Below are 27,608 nucleotides of genomic sequence, written 5' to 3' on the forward strand. Positions count from 1 at the left end.
ACTGTGCAATCTCCATACTAGTATAACGAATGTGTTCTGGCGGGTGTGATCCCAGAGTCAAGTGACTTTTTTTTTTTTAAACCCCTCTGCCCCAGTTCTTTGCTGCATGATGTCCCCACCAGGGAGAGTTAAGGTTTGGATGCCTTAAGTGTGCATTCAGCAGTAGCTCTCAGGGGACTTTGAAAATGAGTGCCATGTTCTGTTACCCTGGTGTGAATCCAGAGTAACTCCACTGAAGTGAGTTACGCTGGATTGACAGTGGGGCAACTGACATCAGAATCTGAACTTCCCTCTGGGCATCTTTTGGGGCAAAGGCAAAAAGGATTGTGACTTAACAGCTCCTTTGAAGAACTGTGTCCCTAAAAGGCCACCTCTTCAGCCCACGCTGGGAGCCAGATGCGCCCTGAGGTGGTATCTGAACCCCCAGAAATGACAGCCACCAGGCGAGTCTCGTGGGCCATAAACACAAATGCTTCTTCACATGACGTATTGACCTCTGCTTTGGAAGAACAAGTTCTTCTGGAATAAGATAAAAAGAAAAGGAGTACTTGTGGCACCTTAGAGACTAACCAATTTATTTGAGCATGAGCTTTCGTGATCTACAGCTCACTTCATCGGATGCATACCGTGGAATCTGCAGCAGACTTTATATACACACAGAGAATATGAAACAATACCTCCTCCCACCCCACTGTCCTGCTGGTAATAGCTTATCTAAAGTGATCATCAGGTTGGGCCATTTCCAGCACAAATCCAGGTTTGTCAGTATCTAGGGCCTAATTCACTGTGGGGACGCTCCACCCCTAAGCTTGGCAGGACTCTCACAAGTTCACTGTGTGAAGCCCTGATGTGTCTGGCTCCTCTGCACAATTCTGTCACCCAGAAGCATCAGGGAGTGAGTTTGGGTGGAGCACGGTAGGCACCTTGCTGTCACTGCTAGCAAGTTTAACAACTTCCCCTTCAGAAACGGAGCAGGTAGCTGCTTTCCTGCAAACAGCCATCTGCTGCCAAGCCACTTATCCCTGGAATCACTGAGTGGTTCTGATTTCTAAAAACCCATGCCTACCATTTAACAGGTCGGCCTGTTCTTCACTGCTCCCAAATGATACCCCTCAGCAGACTGATTGCTCTAAAAAGCCTCCGTAGGGCTGAGAATCTTTCCCTCCCATTTTGTGTTGGTCACGGACCAGTCTGAACAAAGGCATGCTGCTTGCCTAGGAGCAGCCAGAAGCGGCTTAGTAGGGGAAGTTTGAAAAGTCAGGAGCTTTTATTTTGAGTCTAATGTGAGAGTCTGAGGGCTGCAGAAATCAAGGCCGAACCCAGAGGGGGGAGAGCTGGGGGAACGTGTGATTTTTGTACCAGGACTGATCTGGCAATGCTTCTCATTGGTAGTCCAATGTATAGAGATGTCCATCGAGTGCCTAGGTGTCTGGGCAGGCAGCTATGGGAGTGAAACGCCATTAAAGCAGATGTGACCGTCTTGCTGGCGACAGCAGGAAACCTCTTTAAACAGACCCCACACCGTGCCCATTGCTCCACCATGATTGAAACAGAGGCCTTGTTTGTACCGGCCTTTGCCATGATTCCAGCCATCGATGTCACACACAGGCAAGGGGAGTGGCGACTGGGTCTGCTGCTGCTCACCCCGGTTTCAAGCAGTGATAAACGCAAGCCATGACTTGCCTTGTCAGCTCTTGCACTGGAGCCATTGCAGCAGTGGGTGGAATTGAGGCAAATTTCCAGCGTAGACAATAACCCACAGACACAAAAGTAACATCCCCTCCACCCCCGGTCCATTAGCAGTTCTGAAAACAAAACACCCAGGAGGTCCATCCTCTGTGTCCAGCAGCTGGAGAGAGCAGATGGGACTGGCAACAGGCTGTGAAGGTCAAGCAACCTTCTGGGGCATGAGTACTGGGGATGTTGATTCCAGAGCTGCCCCCAGGTATTCCAAGCCAGGTTAGTTAGTGAGAGCACAGCATGCAGAGTAACAATGGTAGAGGACTTCAGCCACATACAGTCAAGCCCTCGAATTGCCCGTGGAGACGCTCTGAGATCCAGCGAAGTTGCTGGAGTGCTGGCCTGGCGTGTTCTCCATGGCTAGTCCCTGCAGGCAGGGAAGGTTGCTGCGTTGTGCCCCCCAGGAGTGGCCCCAGGCAGGATGCGTCGCCATCATCGTCGGTGGAAGTCTCCAAGGTTCGCAAGGCCCAGGTCCAAGAGCAATCGTGCTGAGCATGGGCACTTTGCCCACCTTACCACCTGGGTCTCTGGAAGCAATGGGTGACTCCTCACCCAACAACTGCCCTTGTCAGACTCTCCAAGTCCTTCCCCAAACCACCAGCAGGATCGGTCTCATTTAAGTGCCTGGGAGAAGCAAAGGTGCCAAGCCGTCTGCGTGCTGTCAGTACGCTGATGGCAGAGAATCCCATGGAACCCTGACGTCTTTCCCAGCGGCCTCATGTGTTGAATGGGAAAGACGCGCGTGCCCTGAACCCTGCAGCAGAGCCCTGGCCAGGGTGGCTGATCCACTGCCCTGCATCATGCCCTGGGATCTCGGCATGGAAAAGGTCCATTTCAGAGTGGTCTCCCCACCCTGTGCTGGGAGCCTGCGACTAAGCCAGCAGAACCCCATGGCCAGATGACAGCAGGGAAACTCAACCTCCTCCCATTGTGAGGAGATGCACGGACAGAACAAGTGCAGTCTCTGTGCTTCCTCTGTCTGGGGACTACGTGGGCCAGGATGATGGAGGAGTCCTGCCTCCATCTCAGTAATGTTATCCAGCAAGGGCAGCTTGGAGCAAGGTTGATAGCTGTACTCCTTGCCTGCCCTCGGATTGGTCTAACCCAGTGGGACATTCACCACGTGCCTGCTTAATTCTCCCATTGCTGAGACAGAGGCAGTGTGGCAGAGTACATAGACCATAGGCCTGGGAATGCCTCAGTTTCCCCATCTGTAAAATAGAGAGTGTTGATTTCCTTTACTCCAGGCCTGTGGACGAAAGGTGTATCTCTGCGTTCTAACACCTATGGCTGTATAACAATATCCATCTATTTGGGAAATCAAACAAACCCCACTTTGCCTCATTAAAAAGTGTGGTGAGCTCCCCCTGGTGGGCTGCATGGAGCAATTTACAGATCCACAGAGCCCTGCTCCTTTCCTGCCGACATCACTGAGGCCGGTGCAGTGAGAGGCTGACCAACAGCAGCCATAATAAGCGTTTGTTCTGCTAGAAACACCTGGAAAATAAACTTGGCATTTGCAAATGGAAAAGGACAAACCTGTCAGGGGAAGGAGCTGTTCCAGGCTTTAATAAATGTGTGTGTTACCCTTTAACCTGCCATCTGTGTTCAGAGACCTTTCAGTTCTGGTGAGCTTATCTGGGGTATTGCTTGCATCTCTCTCCCTCTTTCCTCTCCAACAACAAGTGAGACAAGCCACAAATTACATGAAAACTTTACAAATAGCCTGGATGGCTTCTCATGCAGTTGCATTTGCAAGCAGTCCACAAAGGTGATAGACTAGAAGGCAGAGCAACGTTGGTGTTACGAGTGTAGTACCCTGAAAGTCAGGAGCTCTTCAGCTCCCGCTGCGGTTTAACTTGCCATCCTTTTAACCACTTTTTACTCCACCAGGAGTTAATCCAGGGAAGTCCTGTGGCCTGTGCTGTACAGGAGGTCAGAGCAGGTGATCACAGTGGTCCCTTCTGGCCTGGGGATCTATAAGATTGATTTCAATTGTTTTTAATGTCCTGGTTTTTAAGCCAATGTTGGGTGGGTCTCAGAACCATGGAAATGTTAGGCTGGAAAGCGCTTTGAGAGGTCATCTAGTCCAGCCCCTGCTCTGAGGCAGGATTAAGTCCAATCTGTTCTTAAACCTCTACCAGGGATTCCACAACCTCTCTGGGTGACGGTCCCCGTGCTTAACTCTCCTTGTTGCCAGAAAGTTTTCCTAATATCTAAGCAACATCTCTTGCTGCAGAGTAAGTCAGGTATTTCTTATCCTACCCTTGGTGTGGACATGGAGAGCAACTGATCAGTCTTCCTATAACTACCTTTTACATATGTGAAGACTGTTATCAAGTCCCCATTCAGCCTTCTCTTCTCAAGACTAAACATGTCCAGTTTTTTAACCTTTCCTCATAGGTCAGGTCTTCTAAACCTTTCATTGTTTTGGTTGCTGTCATAGAATCATAGAATCATAGAATATCAGGGTTGGAAGGGACCCCAGAAGGTCATCTAGTCCAACCCCCTGCTCGAAGCAGGACCAATTCCCAGTTAAATCATCCCAGCCAGGGCTTTGTCAAGCCTGACCTTAAAAACCTCTAAGGAAGGAGATTCTACCACCTCCCTAGGTAACGCATTCCAGTGTTTCACCACCCTCTTAGTGAAAAAGTTTTTCCTAATATCCAATCTAAACCTCCCCCACTGCAACTTGAGACCATTACTCCTCGTTCTGTCATCTGCTACCATTGAGAACAGTCTAGAGCCATCCTCTTTGGAACCCCCTTTCAGGTAGTTGAAAGCAGCTATCAAATCCCCCCTCATTCTTCTCTTCTGCAGGCTAAACAATCCCAGCTCCCTCAGCCTCTCCTCATAAGTCATGTGTTCCAGACCCCTCATCATTTTTGTTGCCCTTCGCTGGACTCTCTCCAATTTATCCACATCCTTCTTGAAGTGTGGGGCCCAAAACTGGACACAGTACTCCAGATGAGGCCTCACCAATGTCGAATAGAGGGGAACGATCACGTCCCTCGATCTGCTCGCTATGCCCCTACTTATACATCCCAAAATGCCATTGGCCTTCTTGGCAACAAGGGCACACTGCTGACTCACAGCCAGCTTCTCGTCCACTGTCACCCCTAGGTCCTTTTCCGCAGAACTGCTGCCTAGCCATTCGGTCCGTAGTCTGTAGCTGTGCATTGGGTTCTTCCGTCCTAAGTGCAGGACCCTGCACTTATCCTTATTGAACCTCATCAGATTTCTTTTGGCCCAATCCTCCAATTTGTCTAGGTCCTTCTGTATCCTATCCCTCCCCTCCAGCGTATCTACCACTCCTCCCAGTTTAGTATCATCCGCAAATTTGCTGAGAGTGCAATCCACACCATCCTCCAGATCATTTATGAAGATATTGAACAAAACCGGCCCCAAGACCGACCCTTGGGGCACTCCACTTGATACCGGCTGCCAACTAGACATGGAGCCATTGATCACTACCCGTTGAGCCCGACAATCTAGCCAGCTTTCTACCCACCTTATAGTGTCCTCTGGACTCTCTCCAATTTATTTACATCTTTCCTGATGTGTGGCGCTCAGAACAGGACACAGTACTCCAGCTGAGGCCTAACCAGTGCTGAGTAGATCCGGACAGTTACCTCCCATTTTACATAAGATGCTCCTGTTAACACACCCCAGGATGATAGCAGCCTTTTTCTCAACCGCATCACATTGTTGACTCTCATTCAATTTGTGATCCACTAGAACTCCGAGTTCTTCTTTGAGATGTGTCCCCGTGGGTGCTCCATGTTAGGTGAGTTAGTGTCCCTGCCCCTGGGATTGGAGATCTTTGGTAGCACTGCCCGTTGGGCTGCCCATGTGCTCCTCCCCCTCTTGCACTATGAACGGCGTCTATAGTATTGTGCGGTCCAATCGCCCTTACTTCCTTCTCAGCTCCCCTGGGTCTGGGACGGTATCCCTCGCAGAGCCCTTCACAGCATCGTTCGTGCCTTTGGCGGTAATAAGGTACCGTTCAGAGCAGATATTGGTTGCTTCCTCCCTTTATTTTCTTCTCCCAAAAAGCTGACCAGACCCAAACTTTTCTTTCTGTTCTTTCCTCCCCATTACCTTCTAGCTTAGTGCATTCTTCCCGACAGCAAAGTTCTCCCTGCACAGGGTTTTGCCCAGCTCCCCCGGGTTTAAGAGGTGCCTCTCCTGCCCCAAGGCCATCCCTGTGAGTGACGGACACTCACAGTGCGTTTGTTCTCTGGGAGGGGAGCACCCACTGCCTCGAATTGAAAATGCAGGCCAAAAGGCCTGTGACCCGAAACTAAAATTAATTATGATGGAAGGCTCGTTGTGGCCTGACTCAGATCCTGACCCCGCTACCTCTCTTGTGCAGCGGTTTCCATCGGCAACATCATCTGCCGCCCCACGCTCACTGCACACTGTGAAGAGAAAGTCTTCAGTTTCTAGTCAGGATGACAAGAAACACCCTCTGAGGTCAGTGGCCCCCTCATCTTCTGGAGTGAGACCTAGCTCCTTTCATCACTCGGGTGCCGGCGTTACTGGTAGTTCCAAGGCCCCTAAGAGGGCAGGATCACATAGCAGGGGTACTGACAAAGACAGATCAGAAATCTCAGTGGGAACCAGCTACCCCCCCTAAACACACGGCTCTGAGTGCCTCGGCACTGGCGAAGCCCTTGGCGTGGGTGAAGCCCTTGGTGCCACCTGTTGGCTACTTGTTAGACTTCAGCTGAGCTTGGCACCCACGCCATCTGCGCTGATGCCTAGACTTCCTATGGCACCAATGCACTCGCATCATGCGGTGCCCATACTGATCGTGCTGGTACCACAGAGTTCAGGTTCCCAAGAGACCTGGTTGTTTCTGAAACCACCGAGTCACCACCTCTCCATAGCAAACTACCAGCAATTCGTGCCTCTCCTCCAGAGAGGCAAACGATACCGCACACTCCCTCACCACCTAGAGCTGCCCCCTCTTCTGTAGTGAGGTGGACTACTCAGTTACACTGCACACCCCACCGTCATATCGAGGGAGAGCACAGCCTGAATCCTTTGCGCCCCCTCGATATCAGGACACTAGAACCAAGCCAGGGCCTTGTTACAGGCACCCATGGATGCCACCCTGTATTTCTATTTCCCCGTACTGGCCGTATTGGGAACTGTGGGTGGCATGCAGGCAACACTTTCCTCAACCACCACTGATCAGGGGGACTGCCATACACCCTCTCCATCCTCCTGGGTCTCCAGGCCTGTCAAACCAAAGAGCCTTTCCAGGAACACGAGGAAGATGTCACACCACTGGCCAACATCTCATCCTCCCCAGATCATAGAAGAATCATAGAAGATTAGGGTTGGAAGAAACCTCAGGAGATCATCTAATTCAACCCCCTACTCAAAGCACGACCAACACCAACTAAATCATCCCAGCCAGGGCTTTGTCAAGCTGGGCCTTAAAAACCTCTAAGGATGGAGATTCCACCACCTCCCTAGGGAACCCATTCCAATGCATTGCCTCTAGGGATGGCTTCAAACAGTTTTCCTGCCCTACAGACATAGCCTGAACAAATCTTTCTAGATACTACTCAAGATCAAGCACTCGGGGTGTTACTGCAGGTAAACTGGTGTGCTGTAGATGCACACCCTGGCTTGCCACAGTAACGTGCCATGTAGAGAAGCAATAAGTGAAGTACTTTGCACTTGTCTGTATTGAATTTCATCTGACTGATTTCAGATCAGTTCCCCAATTTCTCAAGTTCTTTTTGAATTCTAATCCTGTCGTCCAAAGTGCTTGCAGCCCCTCCCAGTTTGGTGTCATCTGTGAATGTTATAAGCACACTGTCCACTCCATTATCCAAGTCATTAATGAAAGTACCGAATAGTACCAGACCCTGGACTGACCCCTGTGGGACCCCACTAGATACATGCTCTGACAGTGAACCAGTGATAGTTACTCTTTGAGTACGGTCTTTCGACTAGTTGTGCGCCCATCTTATAATCTAGACCCCATTTCCCTAGGTCGCTTATGAGCATGTGATATGGGACACTGTCAAAAGCCTTACGCACATCATTCTGTATCATGGCTACTGCTTCCCTCTCTTCCCCCTCCCTGCATCCACTAGGATGGTTACACTGTCAAAAAAGGAAATTAGATTAGTTTGACATGATTTATTCTTGACAAGTCTGCATTGGCTGTTACTTATCACCCTATTATCTTCCAGGCTTGTACAAATTGTTTGTTTAAATTTGCCTTCTGGTGTTCAGACCTTCAGGGGCTCATGTTTTCAAGCTTTTCTCTGGAACCACAAGGGCTAGCAGTTTCTTATGTGAGACTCTCACATGACTCCAGGAGTTGGGTCTTTACATAAAACCCCAAACGTTGCAAGACTTGCAACACCGGTGGAGGTGGGGGGGAACAACTTGTCTCCGGGCGGGACCATTTGGACTCCGAAGCTCTTTCATTCAGTATTTCTAAAATATATCGCTGCAACTCCCCTTTAAATCCATTTGTAATACATCATAGTTGAGCTAAGGGACTCGCAGCAGGGGGGAGTCAGATAGGCAGGCTCCAAGAACGGCTGTATCTCCTGCTTCCGGATGAAAGCTGGTGTACAGAGGAATCTCTTCCCTGCCCCTAATAATTGGCCAAGTTGCACTGTCCTATGCTGCGGTTGCTGCAAGCAGGAGACTGGCCTGGGGCCCTTGTTGTTTGTTAATTTTATTATTTCATTGATAGTTATTTTGCATTAGTGGCTAGGAGCCCAGTCGTGGAGCAGCACCCCTTGGGTTAGGTGCAGCACAGACACATGATCAGGGGCTTGTTCAGGCACGGCTTGGGGCTGGATATTGGGGCCTTAGGTTTCGAAGATGCCTATCCCAGGAGGGTCAGAAGGAGGCAATTACTTACCTTTTAGGTGTGCCTCATACTCCTTTAGGGTTGTGGGCAAAGCTCCCTACCCCACAGACGAAATCTGCTCACTAGAGCTCGGTGCTAGGATGGCAGCAAGGCAGCAGGCTATCAGAGCTGAGGGGGAGAGTAAGACTGCTGCCCAGGCTGGACTGAGATGATCTGTCGTGGCAATTCTTCTCTTCTTGTCAATATGCTCTAATAGTTATGGCTGCAGATGGAATTGAAAATGGGGCTTCATGTCAGTTCTGTAGCATTTGCTAATTTTTGTGGCTGCTAAATGACTTCCTTGTACAGTATTGCTTCATTCAGGCTACTTATCTTATCTTATCTTTTTCTTTTTTACCTGGAGGAACTTATTTCCATTAGAATTGGAAAGTTGGCTGCGTATTTTGCATTTAAAATATTTCATGTGATTAAGCGCTGAAAGAAACATTTATTACTTTTGATTCTCCCCGGTGTGCTCTTCCTGTTGATTCCTTTCCTTGTGCGGGGAACAAAGCCATTTAATTTGGTAACGTCTACAAATGTTCTCTGATCAGGTACATGCTTAGCTCAGGTGAGCAGCTGAATACCAGTAATTGGGATTAGCAGGCTAACGAGCATGTCTGGGCTCCCCTCGCGCATGGTGCCGAGCTGTTGGTGCCATCCGGCGTGCGCCGTGCAGATGGCACAGCTCACTTTGCTTTCCCATGTTGATTATATTTTGTTTGTTTTTCCCTCCAACAGGGCTATCAAGAATGGCAAAGGATTGCACAGCAAGAAAGAGGTGCCAATACACCGGGTGGCAGATATCTCTGGGGTAAGGATCCACGTGGTTCTGCCAATGCAGCGTGACATTATGATGATGATTATTAGTTGTCTTGTGGTAGAGCCTGGGGGTCCCGATACAGGATTGGGAGCTCACAGCCTCGTAAGGTGTGACAACCTGGGTATAGCAGACAGCGGCGGGGATGGCAAGGAGCAGTGAGATGACTGGAGACAGCGTGTCAGGCAGTGGTCTCCACACCGAGCTCTCTGATAGGCCTTGAGTCCACGTGTTTGCTGCTGCTTTATTGTTGGAATGCTAGCTCAGACATCCTCAGGGTATTGCAGCTTCTGGGCCGCTGGCTCTTTCCCATCGTGCTACGTTGCAGAAGGTGAGGGGGTGGCGACTGAAACATAGGGTCCCCGATAGCACTTGTCCTGGACTGATTGACGAACCTGGCCTGATTGATGATGATCGTTGAAATGGAAAGAGCCCTTGGATTTAAACACAATTTGCCCTTTTCAATTCCCTCGTGTGTTGCAAGCACCCTTTTTCCAATTTACTGGCGTGTTTGGCTCCGCTCTTCGCCCCGCAGCCGAGGCGGGAGGGGGAGGTGTTGGAACGCGAGCAGCAGCACCAAAAGGTTCGTGGCCTAGAGAAAGGGAACAAGCTTTCCTTGGGGCTTTCTTTGCCTGGTGGCACGATAGGAGAGCTCACCTCCTGCCGTCCTCAGGCTGGAATTGTTTGGAGCCCTTGCAGCCTGGAAAGGGGAACGAGAAGGCAAACAGGATAAGCGCATGTAACCGGCGCATTGCTGCTGCCGCACTGGGGACTGTTAGGCGAAGCAGTCCACGTGGAAATGGTCACAGGGCTACGAGCCAAGGAAAGCCCTGGGGCTGGTTGGCCCTGCAGCGTGGTGCCTGCTTTGAGGCCTGTGCACAGTAGCCGTACGTCTGACACCGCACAAGGATGCGTCTTGAGAGCCCATCGGTGCAATTCCTTACTTGGCCAGTGGGGGCGCTGTTGTGTGGCAGGAGCTGGTTCCAGAGCACGGTGTTCTCTGGGGCGTTGCTATCCGGGGGGGGGGTAGCAGGGCTGCTGCCAGGCTGGCTGTCCACTGGAGACTGTGAGCAGTCAGCCTGCACTGGGGCATCCTGGGGTAGCTATGCAGCTGGCTAAAGCAAAGTGATTCTCAGCAGTCCCTTGCCGGTCAGGAAGGGCTCAGGAACCTGAAGCCGCTGGCCGTTGTGTCATTGGCCCATGTTGATAAAGCAGCCCAATTCCTGTCTCGGTCCTACAGAGTGGTCTCTGCATGCCGTGTGCCTAGCCCGTAATAACTCAGGGAAGCTGGGCAGGGCCCCCGAGGGGCTGCCATGGTTGAGTTTAAACCACATGTTTACCTAGGTTTAATGTCACTGAAATCCCAGGGCATGGCCTTGAAAGGGGGGGTCCCTTTAATATCATGGCTGAAGGCTCCAAAGGTATGTTAATACCATTAAAGTCAGATCCTTCAGCCTAGGCCAGTTATCCCTTTAAATCGAAGTCTTCCCCATGCAGCCTGCCCCTGTGCTTCACTACCCAGGCTGTAGAGCCCCCTACCTGCCTTCCCCCCACATCCCCCCCGGCCGAGAGGGAGAGGGCGTTCAGTCCAAGTGCTGTCTGCGTAAGCCTGGATACAGGAGGGGAGTTAGGTTCTTATCCAGGTCCCCATGTGGACAGAAGGGCCCGTTCCAAAATCCACAGGGCCCTCTCGAGGGGGGCGTGTGGACAGCATGGCCCCATGCAGCCTGCTCTTTGTCTTGTTCGTTACTGAGCAGAGGTGTCCCACAGCTGCACATGCTGGAGGGCTGCTGCGCTTTGACGGTTTAAAAAATAAATGTTGGTTAAATTGTCCACAGGAGCAACATCAATTTAAAATCCAGAGTAAAGCCCGAAACATAAGGCGAGGCCAACGTTTCAGTTGCGAGAGTTGTCGAGTTTGATCTTGTCTGCCAGGATCACAAAGGGCTCTCTTTAAAATGCTGAACTCTTGTTTGCTGCCTCCCAAGCAGGGAGATTTAGTGGCTTTCGTTCCCTCTGGGCACGCTCTCTCCATCGCTGGGGTCCTTGTGCAGTCAGTGCTAGGCTTAAGGCACCCCCCTCGCAACCCCCCCCCCCCCCGTGCTTGTTACTGGGGACAGGATTCTAAGGAGCACCTGTAACTTAATAGGTAAAACATGCAGCCGCTTCGCAGTGGATAAAAGATGGGGCCCCACAAATAAAATGAGGGTCATACATCACCGTGTTATGACGCTTTGTTAATCTTTTTAAATCTTTAATAGTTTTTCTTAAATTGATCCCGCTCTTAGTTAGCTGAATGTCAGCAGTTGCACGGCGTGATGAATGTTAGTGTGTGCCGAGCTGACAGCGTGTGCCTACTGCTGCCAAAATAATTTAATGTGAAATTGCATCTGCGCTCTCCTCTGGCAGCATTGGCATGCGCCCTGCGTAGCCGCACGCCCCCAAAATGATATGACAGCCTGCGAGAGGGGGCCTGTGGTGTCCCTTTGGCCAGTGCAGGAGTATTCCCTGCTGTGTGCACACCCGGCTTGCCCAGCCTGCAGCTGCATTGCACTTGCTGCTTCCCCTCCCCGCGCAGAAGGTGGCACAAGACATTGGGGGCGTTTCCCGTTAGCGGCGTGGAGAACTGCAGGGACCTTACTCCTTCCAGCCCCTTGCCATGCAGGATTCTTGCCAACATGAGCAGAATTGGGGTGATGCAAGGGAAGGCGTTGTGGAGGGGTGCCGGGCAATGTTCCCTCCAATTTTTGACAGGCTGTATGCGCAAAAAATTTCTGGTGTGCAAATTGTTGTGCGCACGGTGTGTCACCGTGTGCGCGGGGTTTAGGATCTGCGTGCACACGCGCACCGCTTAGAGGGAGCAGTGGTGCCGAGGCACCCATGTGCTGGTTTGGTTTTGCAGCCTTACGGCAAGTGCACGCTTGCTTTTTCAGTCTATTTGCCCTTTCACCTCCCCCTCTTGGGGGTAATTCTCAAGAAATCAAACTTGGCACTTGGAACAAATAGCTCCCTTCTTGGGCAGGCTACCCCGGGAAGCTGGCCTCCCGACAGGCCCTGGGTGATCACGCTAGGTTAGCCTGCTGCGCCATCAGCTGCAGTGTTATGTAACAGGGCCTGTCCTCGCGTCCTGGCTCTGGTGCGGAAACAGGCAGGAGGGTCAAACAAAGTGTGGTGTTCTCCTCATCGGCACAGCCTGCCTCACTCTGCGTCTCTTGCGCTGATGCCTACGCGTGGCACTCAGATCACCTCTCACGTTAATTTGCTGGTAAGAAATTGCCAGCTCCACACTCCAGTGGAGGTCATCGAAAGCCTCCCTGTTCTGTTTTTCGTCTGCATAAGAGTCCTGCGCGAGGCTGAAGGGGGTGTGTGTGCTGTTAGTGGCTAGCCCTTAGCGGGGGCTGTAAATACCCCATGAGGGGTTTTAAGCTGTCCTGCTGGAGTGCGGCGTGTGCCATGTTCGCAGATAATCTCATTATTCTGAGTTGTCCAGGCCATGGGAGCTGTCTTGGCAAACCAGGTCGTGGCCTGGAGAGGCTGGTGGCATCTGCAGAGCCTGCGGGGACCTAGCAGAGCCCAGTCAGACCTCTCACCTCCCCTCTCCCCCATTTCCAGCACCGTAGCAGGAGGTGCTGATTTAGATGGTGCATGGCATCTAATCGCTGCCGCGAGTAAATAGCCTGTCCCCCCTCTAGAGCTGCCTTTTAATCTGGGATTATTTCAGGGGAAGTTATTTGCTGGTGGTGCTGTCCTGGGTGGATCTGTGGTTGCTACTGAAATATCTGTATCCCCTTCCGGCTGCCTGAGATTGGGGCTTTTCCCTGCCAGCGCAGCGTCTGCCTTTCCCATAGCGCAGCATTGCTTTGTGCGGTGCCCATGCCCAGGTGCCCACTGCTCTTCCCATGCTCGCTTGGCTGCTGCTCCGCTCCCCCGGCCAGCTGTGGTGCTGCTCTCCATCTCTCTTGCAGCGTCGGCCCTGCAGATGCTCAGCCTAGAGCAGGCAGTGCAGGGCCCATGCTGCTGGAGCTCCGCCTTGCTCTGGCAACACGAACGAACGAATGAATTCCGGCCTTGGGGAGAGGAGGACCCTGCTCATTAGCACAGGGACACAGTTGGCTCCAGATCCATTCCTGTCTCTCCCCTGCAATGTTCAAGTCGCTGTCCTGTTGGCTGGGTCTGTCTCAGCCTGCCAGGCACCGTGTCTCTGCGGGAAGGGGACACTGGAGCACTGACTAGTGGCTAGACCCCTCTAGGCTCGGGGCGTGTCTCAAATTCATTCCAGCTTGGTGCTAACAAGGGAGCGATTTAATTCGCAGGGTGCTGGGGTTAGAGAGGCAGGACCTCAGGCTGGTAACCTTGGAGTCTCCTGCCGCCCCAGAGTTCTCCTCTGCACCTGCCATTGCTACGTTCTGTGAGCCACCCGCTGTCACCTCCACCTCGCAGGCATTGGCTGCTGCCGAATCACTCGCTCCTGCATCTGCTCCCTCCTGCAGGTGACGTGGCTCCCCACTCAAGCCCAAGCAGAGTGCTGCGGCCACCCCTCTCCAGGCACGTGCCATCCCCTCACCCTCTTACTAGGGGCCCATGTCTTCCACAGAGCCCTGCTGCCTGGGCCTGCATGTCCCGGCACCCTGTGCTGCAGTTCCCACCCATGCGATTGCTGACGCGGTGGGGGTGACATTTTGCACTCATGGCTGCAGATGCCTGCACGGGGCGGGGGCTCTCTGTTCTTCAGTGGCCTTCCTTCCTACCTTCCTGATCTCCACTCCTGCGATCGCTGTTGTGTGTAGCCCTCCCACGGGGTGGTGCGTACAATTCCACCCTGCTTCCTTCTTCCCAATTATATGCAGCTTCAAGGCCCTGCCCAGCCCTGCCGAAGTCTCTCGTATCACATTATCCACCCTGTACCACCTGCAACTCCACCCTTGATGCCTCCTTTGCGTCTCCCATCTCTTCCCCCTTATAACCTCTTCCGTGCTGCCTATTTCCAGGACACCAGCCTCCTCTGTCCTCTTACAGGCTCCGTACTAACCCACACCAGCCCATTGCCCTCTAGACCAAGAGGGAGTCTCCCAGGGTATGTCTCCATGGCAAGCAGAAACCCACGGCAGCGAGTCTGAGCCCAGGTTGGCAGACACAGACTCACGCTGCAGCACTAAAGATGGCCGGGTAGATGTTCGGGTTTGAGCTGGAGCTTGGGCTCTGAACCCCTCCGCACCCTCCCCCCCCGGCTTCCGAGCCTGAGCCTGAATGTCCACACAGCTGCTTTTGGCACTGTCCCCGGGAGCCCGAGTCCTGGGCTCTGTGGGTTTCTGCTTGCCGTGGAGACAGACCCTCAGGGCATCTTGGCTCAACTGTGCCTGGCTCATGGGGGAAGGGTCTGTCCTGATGTTTCTGTCCTGCCCAGCTTGCTGGCACTTAACGAGCCCTCCATTCTGCTCTTTGCTGGGTCCCTATCCTTCTTAAGAGCGCCCAGTGGAAGCCATCTCTTCCCAGCAATCTCACCCCCATCTGCCTGTACTGACAGGGAACTGAGCCACAGCAGAGGTGAACTGGCTCAGCCAGGGAGCCTGTGGCACAGCTGGTTATTGACCAGGGACTGGTTCTAGGCCCTACTCTATTTAACACTTCGTCAGTGACCTGGGAGAAAACATCAGATCAGCACTGATGAAGTTTGCAGTGGGCATGCACATTGGAGAAGTGGTAAAGAATGAAGAGACCAGGTTACTGATACAGAGCTGGATCGCTTGGTAAGCTGGGCGCAAGCAAACCATTAACACAGCTAAATGTAAAGGTATCCATATGGGCACAAAGCATGCAGGTCACATGTACAGGACAGCGGACTCTAGCCTGGGAAGCAGGGGCTCTAAAAGATTTGGGGCTCATGATGGATTATCAGCTGAACATGAGCATCCAGTGTGATGCTGTGGGCAAAAACTTGAGTGTCTCTGGATTAAGATTAGAAGTGTGAGCAACAAGGGTGATGTCGTGGTGGGAGTCTGCTATAGACCACCGGACCAGTGGGATGAGGTGGATGAGGCTTTCTTCCAGCAACTCACGGAAGTTACTAGATCGCAGGCCCTGGTTCTCATGGGAGACTTCAATCACCCTGATATCTGCTGGGAGAGCAATACAGCGGTGCACAGACAATCCAGGAAGTTTTTGGAAAGCGTAGGGGACAATTTCCTGGTGCAAGTGCTGGAGGAACCAACTAGGGGCAGAGCTCTTCTTGACCTGCTGCTCACAAACCGGGAAGAATTAGCAGGGGAAGCAAAAGTGGATGGGAACCTGGGAGGCAGTGACCATGAGACAGTCGAGTTCAGGATCCTAACACAAGGAAGAAAGGAGAGCAGCAGAATACGGACCCTGGACTTCAGAAAAGCAGACTTTGACTCCCTCAGGGAACTGATGGGCAGGATCCCCTGGGAGAATAACATGAGGGGGAAAGGAGTCCAGGAGAGCTGGCTGTATTTTAAAGAATCCTTATTGAGGTTACAGGGACAAACCATCACGATGTGTGGAAAGAATAGTAAATGTGGCAGGCGACCAGCTTGGCTTAACAGTGAAATCCTTGCTGATCTTAAAAACAAAAAAAGTTTACAAGAAATGGAAGATTGGACAAATGACCAGGGAAGAGTATAAAAATATTGCTCGGGCATGCAGGAGTGATTCAGGACTATTTAGAAAACCTGGCCGAGCACAAGTCCATGGGGCCAGATGCGTTGCATCTGAGAGTGCTAAAGGAGTTGGCGGATGTGATTGCAGAGCCATTGGCCATTATCTTTGAAAACTCATGGCAATCGGAAGTACCGGACGACTGGAAAAAGGCTAATGTAGTGCCCATCTTTAAAAAAGGGAAGGAGGATCCTAGGAACTACAGGCCAGTCAGCCTCACCTCAGTCCCTGGAAAAATCCTGGAGCAGGTCCTCAAGGAATCAATTCTGAAGCACTTAGAGGAGAGGAAAGTGATCAGGAACAGTCAGCATGGATTCACCAAGGGCAAGTCATGCCTGACTAATCTAATTGCCTTCTATGACGAGATAACTGGCTCTGTGGATGAGGGGAAAGGGGTGGACCTGTAGTTCCTTGAGTTTAGCAAAGCTTCTGATACGGTCTCCCACAGTATTCTTGCCAGCAAGTTAAAGTAGTATGGGCTGGATGAATGGACTATAAGGTGGATAGCAAGCTGGCTAGATTGTCAGCTCAGCGGGTAGTGATCAATGGCTCCATGTCTAGTTGGCAGCCGGTATCAAGCGGAGTGCCCCAAGGTTCGGTCCTGGGGCCTGTTTTGTTCAATATCTTCATCAATGATCTGGAGGATGGTGTGGATTGCACCCTCAGCAAGTTTGCAGATGACACTAAACTGGGAGGAGAGGTAGATACGCTGGAGGGTAGGGATAGGATACAGAGGGACCTAGACAAATTAGAGGATTGGGCCAAAAGAAATCTGATGAGGTTCAACAAGGACAAGTGCAGAGTCCTGCACTTAGGGTGGAAGAATCCCATGCACCGCTACAGACTAGGGACCGAATGGCTCGGCAGCAGTTCTGCAGAAAGGACCTAGGGGTGACAGTGGATGAGAAGCTGGATATGAGTCAACAGTGTGCCCTTGTTGCCAAGAAGGCCAATGGTATTTGGGATGTATATGTAGGGGCGTTGCCAGCAGATCGAGAGACGTGATCGTTCCCCTCTTTTCGACATTGGTGAGGCCTCATCTGGAGTACTGTGCCCAGTTTTGGGCCCCACACTACAAGAAGGATGTGAAAAAATTGGAAAGCGTCCAGCGGAGGGCAACAAAAATGATGAGGGGACTGGAACACATGAGTCATGAGGAGAGGCTGAGGGAAGTGGGATTGTTTAGTCTGCAGAAGGGAAGAATGAGGGGGGGTTTGATAGCTGCTTTCAACTACCTAAAAGGGGGTTCCAAAGAGGATGGATCTAGACTGTTCTCAATGGTAGCAGATGACAGAACAAGGAGTAATGGTCTCAAGTTGCAGTGGGGGAGGTTTCGGTTGGATAATAGGAAAAACTTTTTCACTAAGAGGGTGGTGAAACACTGGAATGCGTTACCTAGGGAGGTGGTGGAATCTCCTTCCTTAGATATTTTTAAGGTCAGGCTTGACAAATTCCTGGCTGGGATGATTTAGTTGGGATTGGTCCTGCTTTGAGCAGGGGGTTGGACTAGATGACCTCCTGAGGTCCCTTCCAACCCTGATATTCTGTGATTCTATGAACACTACTTAGCCTATTAAATGTCACCCAGAACATCTGAAGTGTCTGTGAGCTGGGGTCCTCTTCCTGGAGGGCTGTAGCAAGACTGAACGAACGCTCCAGGGGGCTGCATAAGAATGCGGGAACTTTGTGTTTCCTGACTCTGGCCCTTTGCTGCTGGTCTAACGGGCTGTGTGTGTTTGGCAACGTTGGGTACAGTTCTGTGGCCCTGGAAATTGTGTCGGCATTGGCACCGTTTTGTTCTTGCTGGAAGTGCAAGGAGATTGGGCCATTTGGTCCTTCTGCGCTGTTCCTAGAGTCGCTTAGGGCTTGGCTGAATCCGACACATCTCAGCTGCATGAGATGAACATAGGGTGTTGATGTCCATGTATCTGCGTGTGTCATAAGAATGAAAACGGCCATACCGGGCAGGCAATGGTCAAGTGTCCTATGTTCCAACAGTGGCCAGTGCCAGGTGCTTCAGAGGGAATGAGTAGAACAGGACGATTGGTCACCCGAATAAACGTCCCATTTTTAAAGGGACAGTCCTGTATTTAAGCCTTCCTGCAGGTGTCCTGACTTTTTCTTACAAACAGGCAGATTGTCCCGTATTTTCTGTCTCTCCCCGCCTGCCCCAACCAGTACTGGTGGGTCCTACTGCTGGCTGGGTCCCTGCTTGCCAGCTGCCCGCCCGCCAGCGGTGAGTGTGGGGGGGTCCAGTGGCCGACGATGGGGGCGGGTGCATGGCTAGTGTTAAGGCCAAGCTGCAGCATGCGGGGCCGGCTGTTCCCCCTGCTGGTACATCAGCACAGCCCTTGCTGTGTGCTGGGCCTTGGCCAGCAGGGCTCCGGCCTGTTTCCAGCCGACACTGCCTGCACTCAGCAAGCTGAAAGAAAAGGAGGATGCAGTGAGCTGTAGCTCACGAAAGCTTATGCTCAAATAAATTGGTTAGTCTCTAAGGTGCCACAAGTCCTCCTGTTCTTTTTGCGGGTACAGACTAACACGGCTGCTACTCTGAAACTCTGCAAGTTGCGGTGGTTGGTGAGCACAGGCAGGCGCCAGGCGGTACTGGTTATGTGTCACCTCTTCTGCCCACCCATCGGCCCTTTACGTGTTCCCCCCTCATTGTCCTCTCCCTGCTCCCCCGGTGGGTTGCATCCTGCTCCCAGCGCTGTGCGGAGACCCACCCCCTGATCAGAGTGCTCAGCTCACCAACAGCCTGGCCGGCAGGCTCCTTCCTTCCTTCCCCCACTGCCTCTGGCTGGGCCAGCAGCCTGGGAAAGCCCAGGACCCTCCAACCCAGGGCGCTGGCCAGGAGGAGCCAAGCCCTGCATGTGCCAAAGCCCTACGGGGAAACTTCTCAGTCCCTTAGCTAAGCTGTGCAGTGGTGGGGGGCAGCGATTTCCAACCTGTTCACATCCCAATCCTGCAGGCTCCACAGCAGCTTCCCGGCCAGGGGTTTAGCCCCCTCTTTACCCCCAGCACTTGGTCCTGCCCCCATGGAGCATGACGCACCCACCCCTGCACTCAGGTTCCCTGTGCCCTGGTGCACAATGCATCCTTAGGGCTTAACCCCTTCCTGCCCATGCTGTAGCTGGGGGACAGGAGGCAGCTGGGTTATGTCAGTGGCCAGCAGCACCTTGGGGGTGTTAGCTGCCTTTTGACTCTGTGCGGGCAGGAAGGGACAAGCTGCTTCCAACCACAGGGGAGTGGGGAAGAGATGAGGTCTGCCCCACGGCTGAAAGCAGTCCCTTCCCTCCTGCACAGTGCCGAAAGGCTGCTGCTGGCGATGTTCTGATGTGAACCCTGGCAGAAATCTGGGGGAGGGCATGTGAGTTTGCGTGCCTCCCCCACGTGTTGCCTTGGGAAGATGTGGTGCCAGATACTAGGAGAGGTGGTTCCACCCCGGGGGCCCAGCCAGGCACAGAGGGCGCCAGGCAAGAGGGGTCGGGTCAGTCTTTCTGTCTTTGTCTGTCTGTCTCTCTCTCTCTCCTCCCTCCCCACCCCCGGGTGTGTGAGAGGGGTGTGTGTGTGTGTGTGTGTGTGTGTGTTGGTGTGTGACCTCTCCCCAGGTGAACCCTAAAGCCTTTAAGATAAATAAAAATTCAGCTACACAGTGTTTCTTTTTAATCAGGGCTCAGTCAACTTGATGTTAATTTGCACGTTTGTACTGCATAGTTCTGATTGCCATTGAACTCGCTTGAATACGAGTAATTTTACCAGGTGTCCCGTATTCAGCATAGGGAAATATGGTCACTCTAGCAATTATTGGGTGCTCCATTTGCTGTTGTCCAGTCCCAGCTTCTGGCAGTCAGAGGTTAGGGACACCCAGAGCACGAGGTTGCATCCCTGACTATTTTGGCTAATAGCCATAGATGGAGCTGATCCTGCAGGTGTTCAATTAACCCAGTTGTTGTAATTGCACACTCACAAACTTGATGTGAATTTGCACAGCCAGGCTCCTGAAAGTCAGATCGCGAATGCTTCTGAATTGGCCTGAAGGTTTTCCGAGCACCATTCCCCGTGAGACTCGGGGAGATCATGGCACCGCTGCCTCTGATCTGACCTGTCTCTGGATAGCCACAGTTGTGTCTTTGCCACTGACTCCTAAGGGAAGGTTGCAGGAGGCCTCTCTGGGATTCAGAGCAATGCCCAGTCTTCTGCTGTTCAGTCCTTCTGCTGTCTCATTTTACTGCTGACAACGGGATGGTGGTTGTGCTGGGATTCACTCACCTGAACACCGAGCCCTGGGAGTCTGAGACCATAGGAGCAAAGCAGTGCCCACAGTAGCCTGAACTCTGCAGCAGCCATCCTGTTCGGAGGCAGGTCCCCCTGGCAATATTAGTCGGCAGAGAGGAGTAAATAAATAAAACAGCAGAACAGACTAGAAATAGAACAGTCCAAGTTTCCCAGGAGGCAGCTGCTGCTTGTCAAACAATCGCTGCAGCCTTTAAACGAAAAATTAAACATTAGCTCCTTATTATTGTACCTGGCTTGTGTTTCGGGGGCTTCACTCCTGTCAATGAGCCCAGCGCTGCTCTGGCTAGGGGCAGCTGATTTAATCCTTGACTCACGCCAGCAGGTCTGGGGTTAGACTGAGCGCATTGTCACCTGACGCTACTCAGATGAGCACATTACGGAGCTGCACATCTGAGCATTCATCACTGCCCCCTTGACAACACCACTTAGCAGCTCCAAATTAGACTTCCGTTCGTTAAACGCAACCGTTGGTAATACGAAAGATTTCCAACTGACGGAACTGTGTTGCCGCCTGTTAGTGCTGCTGTATATGAAGTGTCCCTCTCTTCCCTCATCCATCTGGTCTTCACACCAGCCGGCTCTGTTGTGGTGAAGATGGGCTAGCTGTTTTCTTCCAGCTGGCTGGCGTTCTGGTTCCACCCCTCTCTCTCAGGAGAGGGATGGAAGCACCGTCCCTCAGCTCTGGAGTAATTTACTAAATAATTTAAATAGTGTAAGACAAATCTGTGTTCGCTCACTTCTCCCGTTAAGCAATGTGCAGCCCATTACAGGGCAGAGAGCAGTCTCCTGTAAGCCCAGCCACTGAAAACCTCCTGTCCTTGCAAAAAGTCCTTGCATAATTTTGCATAATTGGCAGTGTTTCTCATAAAAGGGGAGTTGTGATTATATTTTTCTTCACTGTATTTATGCATAATTTCCCTTCAGATCAGAGATAATTAACTGCTGGGAACGTTAACATGCTAGTAAGGGAGATGGTGTGATGCTGGCCTGGCGGTGAGCAGGGAGGGTGCTGGCCAGCTGGGAGGTAGTGGCTGCCTCTCTGGAGATGCAACTGGAAGTCTGGATAGTGGAATGCCTTGTCTCTGCGGCTGTCTGCTCACAGCACTGTAATTGGTTGGGAATGGAGAGGGTGCTTTTTCCTGCCCTGCTCAGGCACTTACGCTGACATTTCCCTCAGTGCTACAGTGAAGGCTGGTTCTGAGCCAGCTGGAAAGGTGGAATAACTAGCCAGATTCCTGTCTCTGTGCCCCCAACCCCTAAGCAGCCGCGCAGCGTGCAGCTCTGGTTTGAGTTACTCTTTCCTCCATCCAGTAGACCCATCCATCTCTTTGTAGATCCCATCCCATGCCCTCGGCTGGTCAAATATGTCATCCTGGGGGCTCTGTGCATTCCAGGTGCATGGAAGTCCAGAAGTCCTGCTGTGTGTCCAGGAAAGAAGAATGGTCCAGTGGATAGGGGATTAGCCTGTGACTCAGGAGAACTGGATTCAAGTCCCTGCTCTGCCCCAGACTTTGGGCAAGTCACATGACCTCTCGGTTCCCGGCTATGTAGTGGGGATAACACACTGCCTTGCTTCAGGGGACTACTGCAATAACGGGCCATGTAAATGGATCTAGGTAGAGGTGAGCAGCTTGCTATGCCAGGCAGAGGGGCTGACCGATCAGTGCAGGGTCAGCAGTGCAAGAGGTGGGCAAGAGAGATAGGGAGGCATTGAGTCAGGAAAGCTGCTGGGTGTTGATGTGGAGACTTACCGAACCCACCGCTGTGATGCTGCACACAAACTAGCTGGCCAGTGGTGCAGTCAGTTTAGGAAAGCAGAGACTCCCGCCCAGCGAGGGATCGTGCACCTTGCCAAGGAGTGTGGTGTGTTCCGGGAGGAATGGTTTCATGGTCCTACAGGCCTGGATGTTAAGGCCGGCAGGGACCATTCTGAGCATCCAGTGTGACCACCTCCATCACACAGACCAGAGAGCCTTGCCGCGGGAACTCCTGAATGAGCCAGCGTCTCTTATAAAGAAAGACACAATCTTTGTTTCAAGACACTAGGTGCTTGAGAATCCCCTTGTCCCCATGGTCTAATGGCTAATTCCCCTCCAGGCTAAGAATTTACACCTTATGTCCAGGGTGTTTGTCTAGGGACAGCTTCCAGCCATTGGCTCCCAAACCTTTGTCTTCTGGATAGAAGAGCCTTCTGCTATCATCTTTTCCCCTACCAGGTCCTTTGGGGTCACCTCTCCTCTGAACCGTCTCTTGGAGAAACTCGGTAGGTCTGGAGCTGAAGGAACCAGCAGTGCGCACAGCGGGATGGATTCACTCCCTGCAGAGCCTTCCGTGCTAGTGCTCAAGCATTCAAACGAAACTCCGGCTTTTCCTGAGCAGCTCGTCGCAATCTGAAGGAGAGGCCTTCCCCGGGGTCCAGTCTGCAGTCAGCACTGACTGCGAGGGTTCGAAGGGTTAACACTGGAACCCTGCGGGTAAAATCTCCCTTCTCCCAGGCCCCTGGTAACCCCCATCCTGTCATGGTGGTGATCTAGCAACAACAAACCTAGCAGGACCAAGAGTTGTTCCTCCTGGCACTCTGTGCTAATGGCAAGATCCCATTCCTAAATCAGATACTGTGGGGGGGTACTGTGGAGGCTGGTATCAAAATGCAGAAGTAGGCTGTTGTCAGCCTGCAAGACCAGGCTGCCTCTCCTGTCTGCGGGCAGGGAGCAAGGGAGCCATGTGTGATGGCAAGCAGCTGGCCGGTGGCTGGGACACAGCTTGTGGTGGCTCAAGTACATCAGCTGCAGCCCAGTAGCTGTGCTGCCATCAGCCGTTCCTTGGCCTGGAAGTCACATCCCAGAGTAGAGGGTCTGGATTTCCTGGGTCCCGAAGGCAGGTGCTGGGTGCCTTTGGGGTGGGGTGAACAATGAAGAACCCGTGATGTCTGGAGAGAATCCTGTGATCGGTTCCCAGTCCCAGCAGCGCTCTTGCTTCGGTTGCACTTTCACAGAATCCTAGAAATGTCGGGCTGCAAGGGTCCTGGAGACATCACCTAGCCTAGCCCAGCCCCCCGCGCTGAGGCAGCACCAAGTAAACCTAGACCAGTCCTGACCGGGGTTTGTCCCACCTGGTCTTAAAAACCTCCAGTGACTGGGAACCCACAACCTCCCTTGGGAGCCTGTTCCAGAGCTTCACTACCCAGAGAGTTAGAAAGTTTTTCCTAATATCGAACCTAGCTCTCCCTTGCTGCAGATTAAACCCATTGCTGCTTGTCCTGCCATTAGCGGAGACCGAGATCCCTGTCCTTTTCGTAGCGGGCTGGAATGAGTGAGGACTGGTATCAGGCTCCCTCAGTCTTTTCTCAAGACTAACCATGCCCAGATTTTTTAACCTTTCCTTGTAGGTCAGGTTTAATAAACCTTTGATCATTTTGCTGCTCTCCTGTGGACTCTCTCCAATTTGTCCCCATCTTTCCTAAAGCATTTCACCTGGAACTGGACACAGTATCCAGTTGAGGCCTCACCTGTGTTGAGCAGAACGGGAGTTACCTCCTGTGTCTTACATACAATACGCCTGTTAACACACCCCAGAATGTTACCAGCCCTTTTTGCAACTGCACCACATTGTTGACTCGCATTGAATTTGTGATCCACTCGAACCCCCAGCTCCTTTTTAGCAGTGCTGCCACCTAGCCAGTTACTCCCCAGTTTCTAGTCATGCATTTGAGTTTTCCGTCCTAAGTGTAATACTTTCATCTGTCCTTAATGAATTTCCTCTTGTTGATTTTCAGACCCATTCTCCAATTTGTCAAGGTCATTTTGAATTCTAATCCTGCCCTGCAAAGTGCCTGCAGCCTCTCCCAGCTTGGTGTCATCTGCACATTTTATAAGCTCACTCTCCACTCCATTATCCAAGTCATTAATGAAAATACTGAATAGTACCAGACCCAGGACTGACCCCTGTGGGACCCCACTAGACACATCCTCTGACAGTGAGCCAGTGATAGCTACTCTTTGAGTACGGTCTTTCGACCGTTTGTATGCCCATCTTATAATCATTTCATCTAGACCACGTTTCCCTAGTTTGCTTATGAGAGCGTCAAAGCCTTACCCACATCAAGCTGTATCATGGCTATTGCTTCCCCCTCCCCCCATCCACTAGGCCGGTAACCCTGTCAGAAAAAGAAATTGGGTTGGTCTGGTGTGATTTGTTCTTGACAAATCAATGCTGGCTGTTCCTTATCACCCTGTTGTCCACCAGGTGCTTACACAAGTCCTCCTGTTCTTTTTGCGGATACAGACTAACACGGCTGCTCCTCTGAAACCTGGCACTGATGGTTCAGTACTTTCCGGGTATCGAAGTTCGGCTGGCTGGTCTGTGATTGTATGATTTTTCAAGGCGCTCTGCACAGAAAAGGTCTCGAAACACACTTTTAAATGAGCTGAGATTAACCCTGACGTTTCTGGGTCCCTCCCGCCCAGGCTGGTCTGGGGGCTGTGGTGGACCGACAGCCATGGGCCTGGCTCTCCTGTGCTCACGCTGTGCCTGTAGTGGTTTGAATGGCTGATGTGGGGGTTTCCATCACAGCGGGATCTTTGCTCCTGGCCTCTCCGGGCTAGGGATATATTGACAATCCAAGCGCACAAGCTGTGTGTGTGGAGTGGGTGGGGAGCCCTGCCTCAGATGGGCTGATCCAGCTCACGCGGTAGAGGAGCAATGCTGATGGCTCTCAGCTGGAGTAGCTCTGGCATGGAGCATTCTCGGCAATATGCAGCTGGTGACTCAGTAGCTTGTTCCCTTCCAGTCGGAGGTAGTGCTGACCCGAGCCTGTGTTCCAGAAAATGCAGCATAAAACCCAGCGCTGTTGAGGATCCTCTAGTCCTTACCTTAGGAACTAGGGGAGTGAGTTTAACACCACTGTCCTGGTCATGTTCCTGCATGAGTCGTGGGGTAGCCTGTCCCTCTACATTTCCCCTGGCATTTTAGTTGGGTTCAAGAGTCTTCCTTAAATCCAAGCCTAAAACCATGCTTTTACGCAGCTGCTGCGGCCCACCCCAGAAGTGGCTGCCATTCAGGTGGGGATGGATATTTGCAAAGTGCTTTGGGATCCTTGGGGCTGAAAGGCGCTGTGTCGGTGTAAGATGATTAGTGCTGCTTATGGCTGGGTTAGTTACGTGGGGTCCGACTGCGGCTGGGTCCCAGCACAGTGCCCCTGGTTTCCTGTCCCGCAGTGTGAGCCGTTGTGTGTGCGCATGTGTGGATTTTAATTGCGTTTGGTGGCATGCATTAGTGCCATCTGCTCTGGAAAATCTATATGTCCTTGATTCTTGCCCTGTGCAGCAACAGCTTCTCCGGCGTGAATAGGCTTGTGTTGTGAGCCACCTTTGTCTGAGGAAACAATGCAGCTGAACGTGTTTGGGGGGGGCACAAGGAGGTTGTGAATGAAGTCCTTATCGGAGATGGACTTGTTTTGTTACCAAGTCTTGAGTTAAGCTCTGGGGAGCAGTGTAAAACAGAGCTCTGCCTAATTGCTTCTCCGTCCGACTGACGGGTTACCTACCCCAAGGCACGGTCTGCTAATGGCACGCAACCCGGAGCAGCCCTGGGTCAAAACCCTCTTGCAGCCCCCTCCGCATGTCAAGGTCTGGTCTGGAATTCACTCTCGGTGTCATTTGTTCGTGTCAAAATGGTGCTGGGGCCTCAGGCAGGATAGAGAGTCCCTGTGGTAGGTGCTGTACAAATGCCCCAAAGCGCTTACAGTGTAACTAGACTGGACAAATGAAGGGTTGTTATCCCCACGATACAGATGGTGAAGCCGAGAGCCAGAGGGGACATGACTGGCCCAGGGTCACACAGGAAAGCTGTAAGAGAGCCGGTCCTCAGTCCAGTGCCTCAATCCCAAGTCTATCCCCAGCAGCGGGGGCTAGCGAGGGTCCCCCTGGGGAGACTGAGTTCTGAGGGCCCCACACTCCTCATTACTACCCTCAGTATCCTTCAGAGTCCCTGGGATTTCTGGAGCTTTCTCCTCCAGTGATCTAGGAGCTCTGATTGCTCTTCCAGTGCCCCGGAACAAGCCCAGCATTGGCTGCAGGAGCTTTCCCAGCCCACTGCTGACGCGTCCTTGGGTTTGAACTCTTCTTTTCTTTCTCCTCCCCCACTTTCCCCAGCTACTTCCATTTCTGAGTCCGGGGCCTCAGCCAGGTGTGTCAGAGAGATGTGGAGAGGCAGAGCGAACAGGCTGTGGAGGGGGAGAGCCTGTGTAAGGAATGGGATGGAGAATAGAGAGACTGCTATGCCATTCTGTAAGCCAGTGGTGCGTCTGTTCTGTGCCACCCCATCTCCAAAGGATCGTGCAGAGCTAGAAGGCTTCAGAGAACAGTGACCAGCAGCGTGATCAAGGGCCTGGCCAAGCTCTCCTCTTGACAGGGAGTAAAAAGATGGAGACTGTTACCTCAGAGAGGAGTCGAATAAGAGGGGACGTAAGCCCATAACATACTGACTGGTCTAGAGAAAAGAGATGGGGAGCTTCTCTTCTCCCCACCTCATGACACAAGAACAAGGGGACATGCGATGAAATTGAAAGGGGGCAAATTCAGAACAGATCAAAGGGCATGGTTTTCCTTTCATGCTATGTGCGACTAGCCTGTGGAGCTCACTGCCACAGGATGTCACTGAGGCCAAGAGTTTGGCAAGAATCCAAGGGAGTTGGACATTATATGGGTACCAAGCCTAGATAGAGTAACAATGGTCAATACAAACCGAGTTTTGAAAGGGTTGGGGGGAACTCTCCCGGAGTAGATTATCTCCCGTCCGGGCACTGTTCACCTTCCTCTAAAGCATCTCGTACAGGGTATTGTCAGAGATGAAAGACTGGTCTGACCCAGTCTGGGAATACCTGTCTTCCTAAGAAGGAAGCCACTGCAGCATGCTTTTCCGCAGGGCCCATGGGAGCAAACGGGTGCTGACGGGGAGGAAAGGTCTTTGCTTGTCTCCTTCAGAAGGTGCAGAGCACAACGCGAGAGGAGGAACCCGGTGTCTGGCTTGGCATGGGGCCAAGATTTAGCTAGAAAGCTGGGCGGATCCTTAGAGCAGCTTCCCCTCTTCCTCCCTTCTCAAAGGCTTTGGGTAGCGCAGTGCTGAACCATCAGCACCAGCACTGAGTGGTCCCGTGCTGAACTGACATGACGGCTAAACTGGTGCCCAGCG

The 27,608-nt window shown here is 52.2% G+C and overlaps 1 protein-coding gene across 1 annotated transcript in view; it reads left to right on the forward strand.

The window, feature by feature from the left end:
- SND1 (staphylococcal nuclease and tudor domain containing 1) overlaps nucleotides 1–27,608 on the forward strand; it is a 507,509-nt gene that overhangs the window by 239,982 nt on the left and 239,919 nt on the right. Inside the window, exon 14 of the mRNA XM_048821939.2 lies at nucleotides 9,371–9,443. Coding sequence (XP_048677896.1) covers nucleotides 9,371–9,443 — 73 coding nt within the window. The remainder of the gene's footprint in view (nucleotides 1–9,370; nucleotides 9,444–27,608) is intronic.

Source organism: Caretta caretta, chromosome 1 (genome assembly GCF_965140235.1).
Source record: "Caretta caretta isolate rCarCar2 chromosome 1, rCarCar1.hap1, whole genome shotgun sequence".
In the NCBI taxonomy this organism is placed as follows: domain Eukaryota; kingdom Metazoa; phylum Chordata; order Testudines; family Cheloniidae; genus Caretta; species Caretta caretta.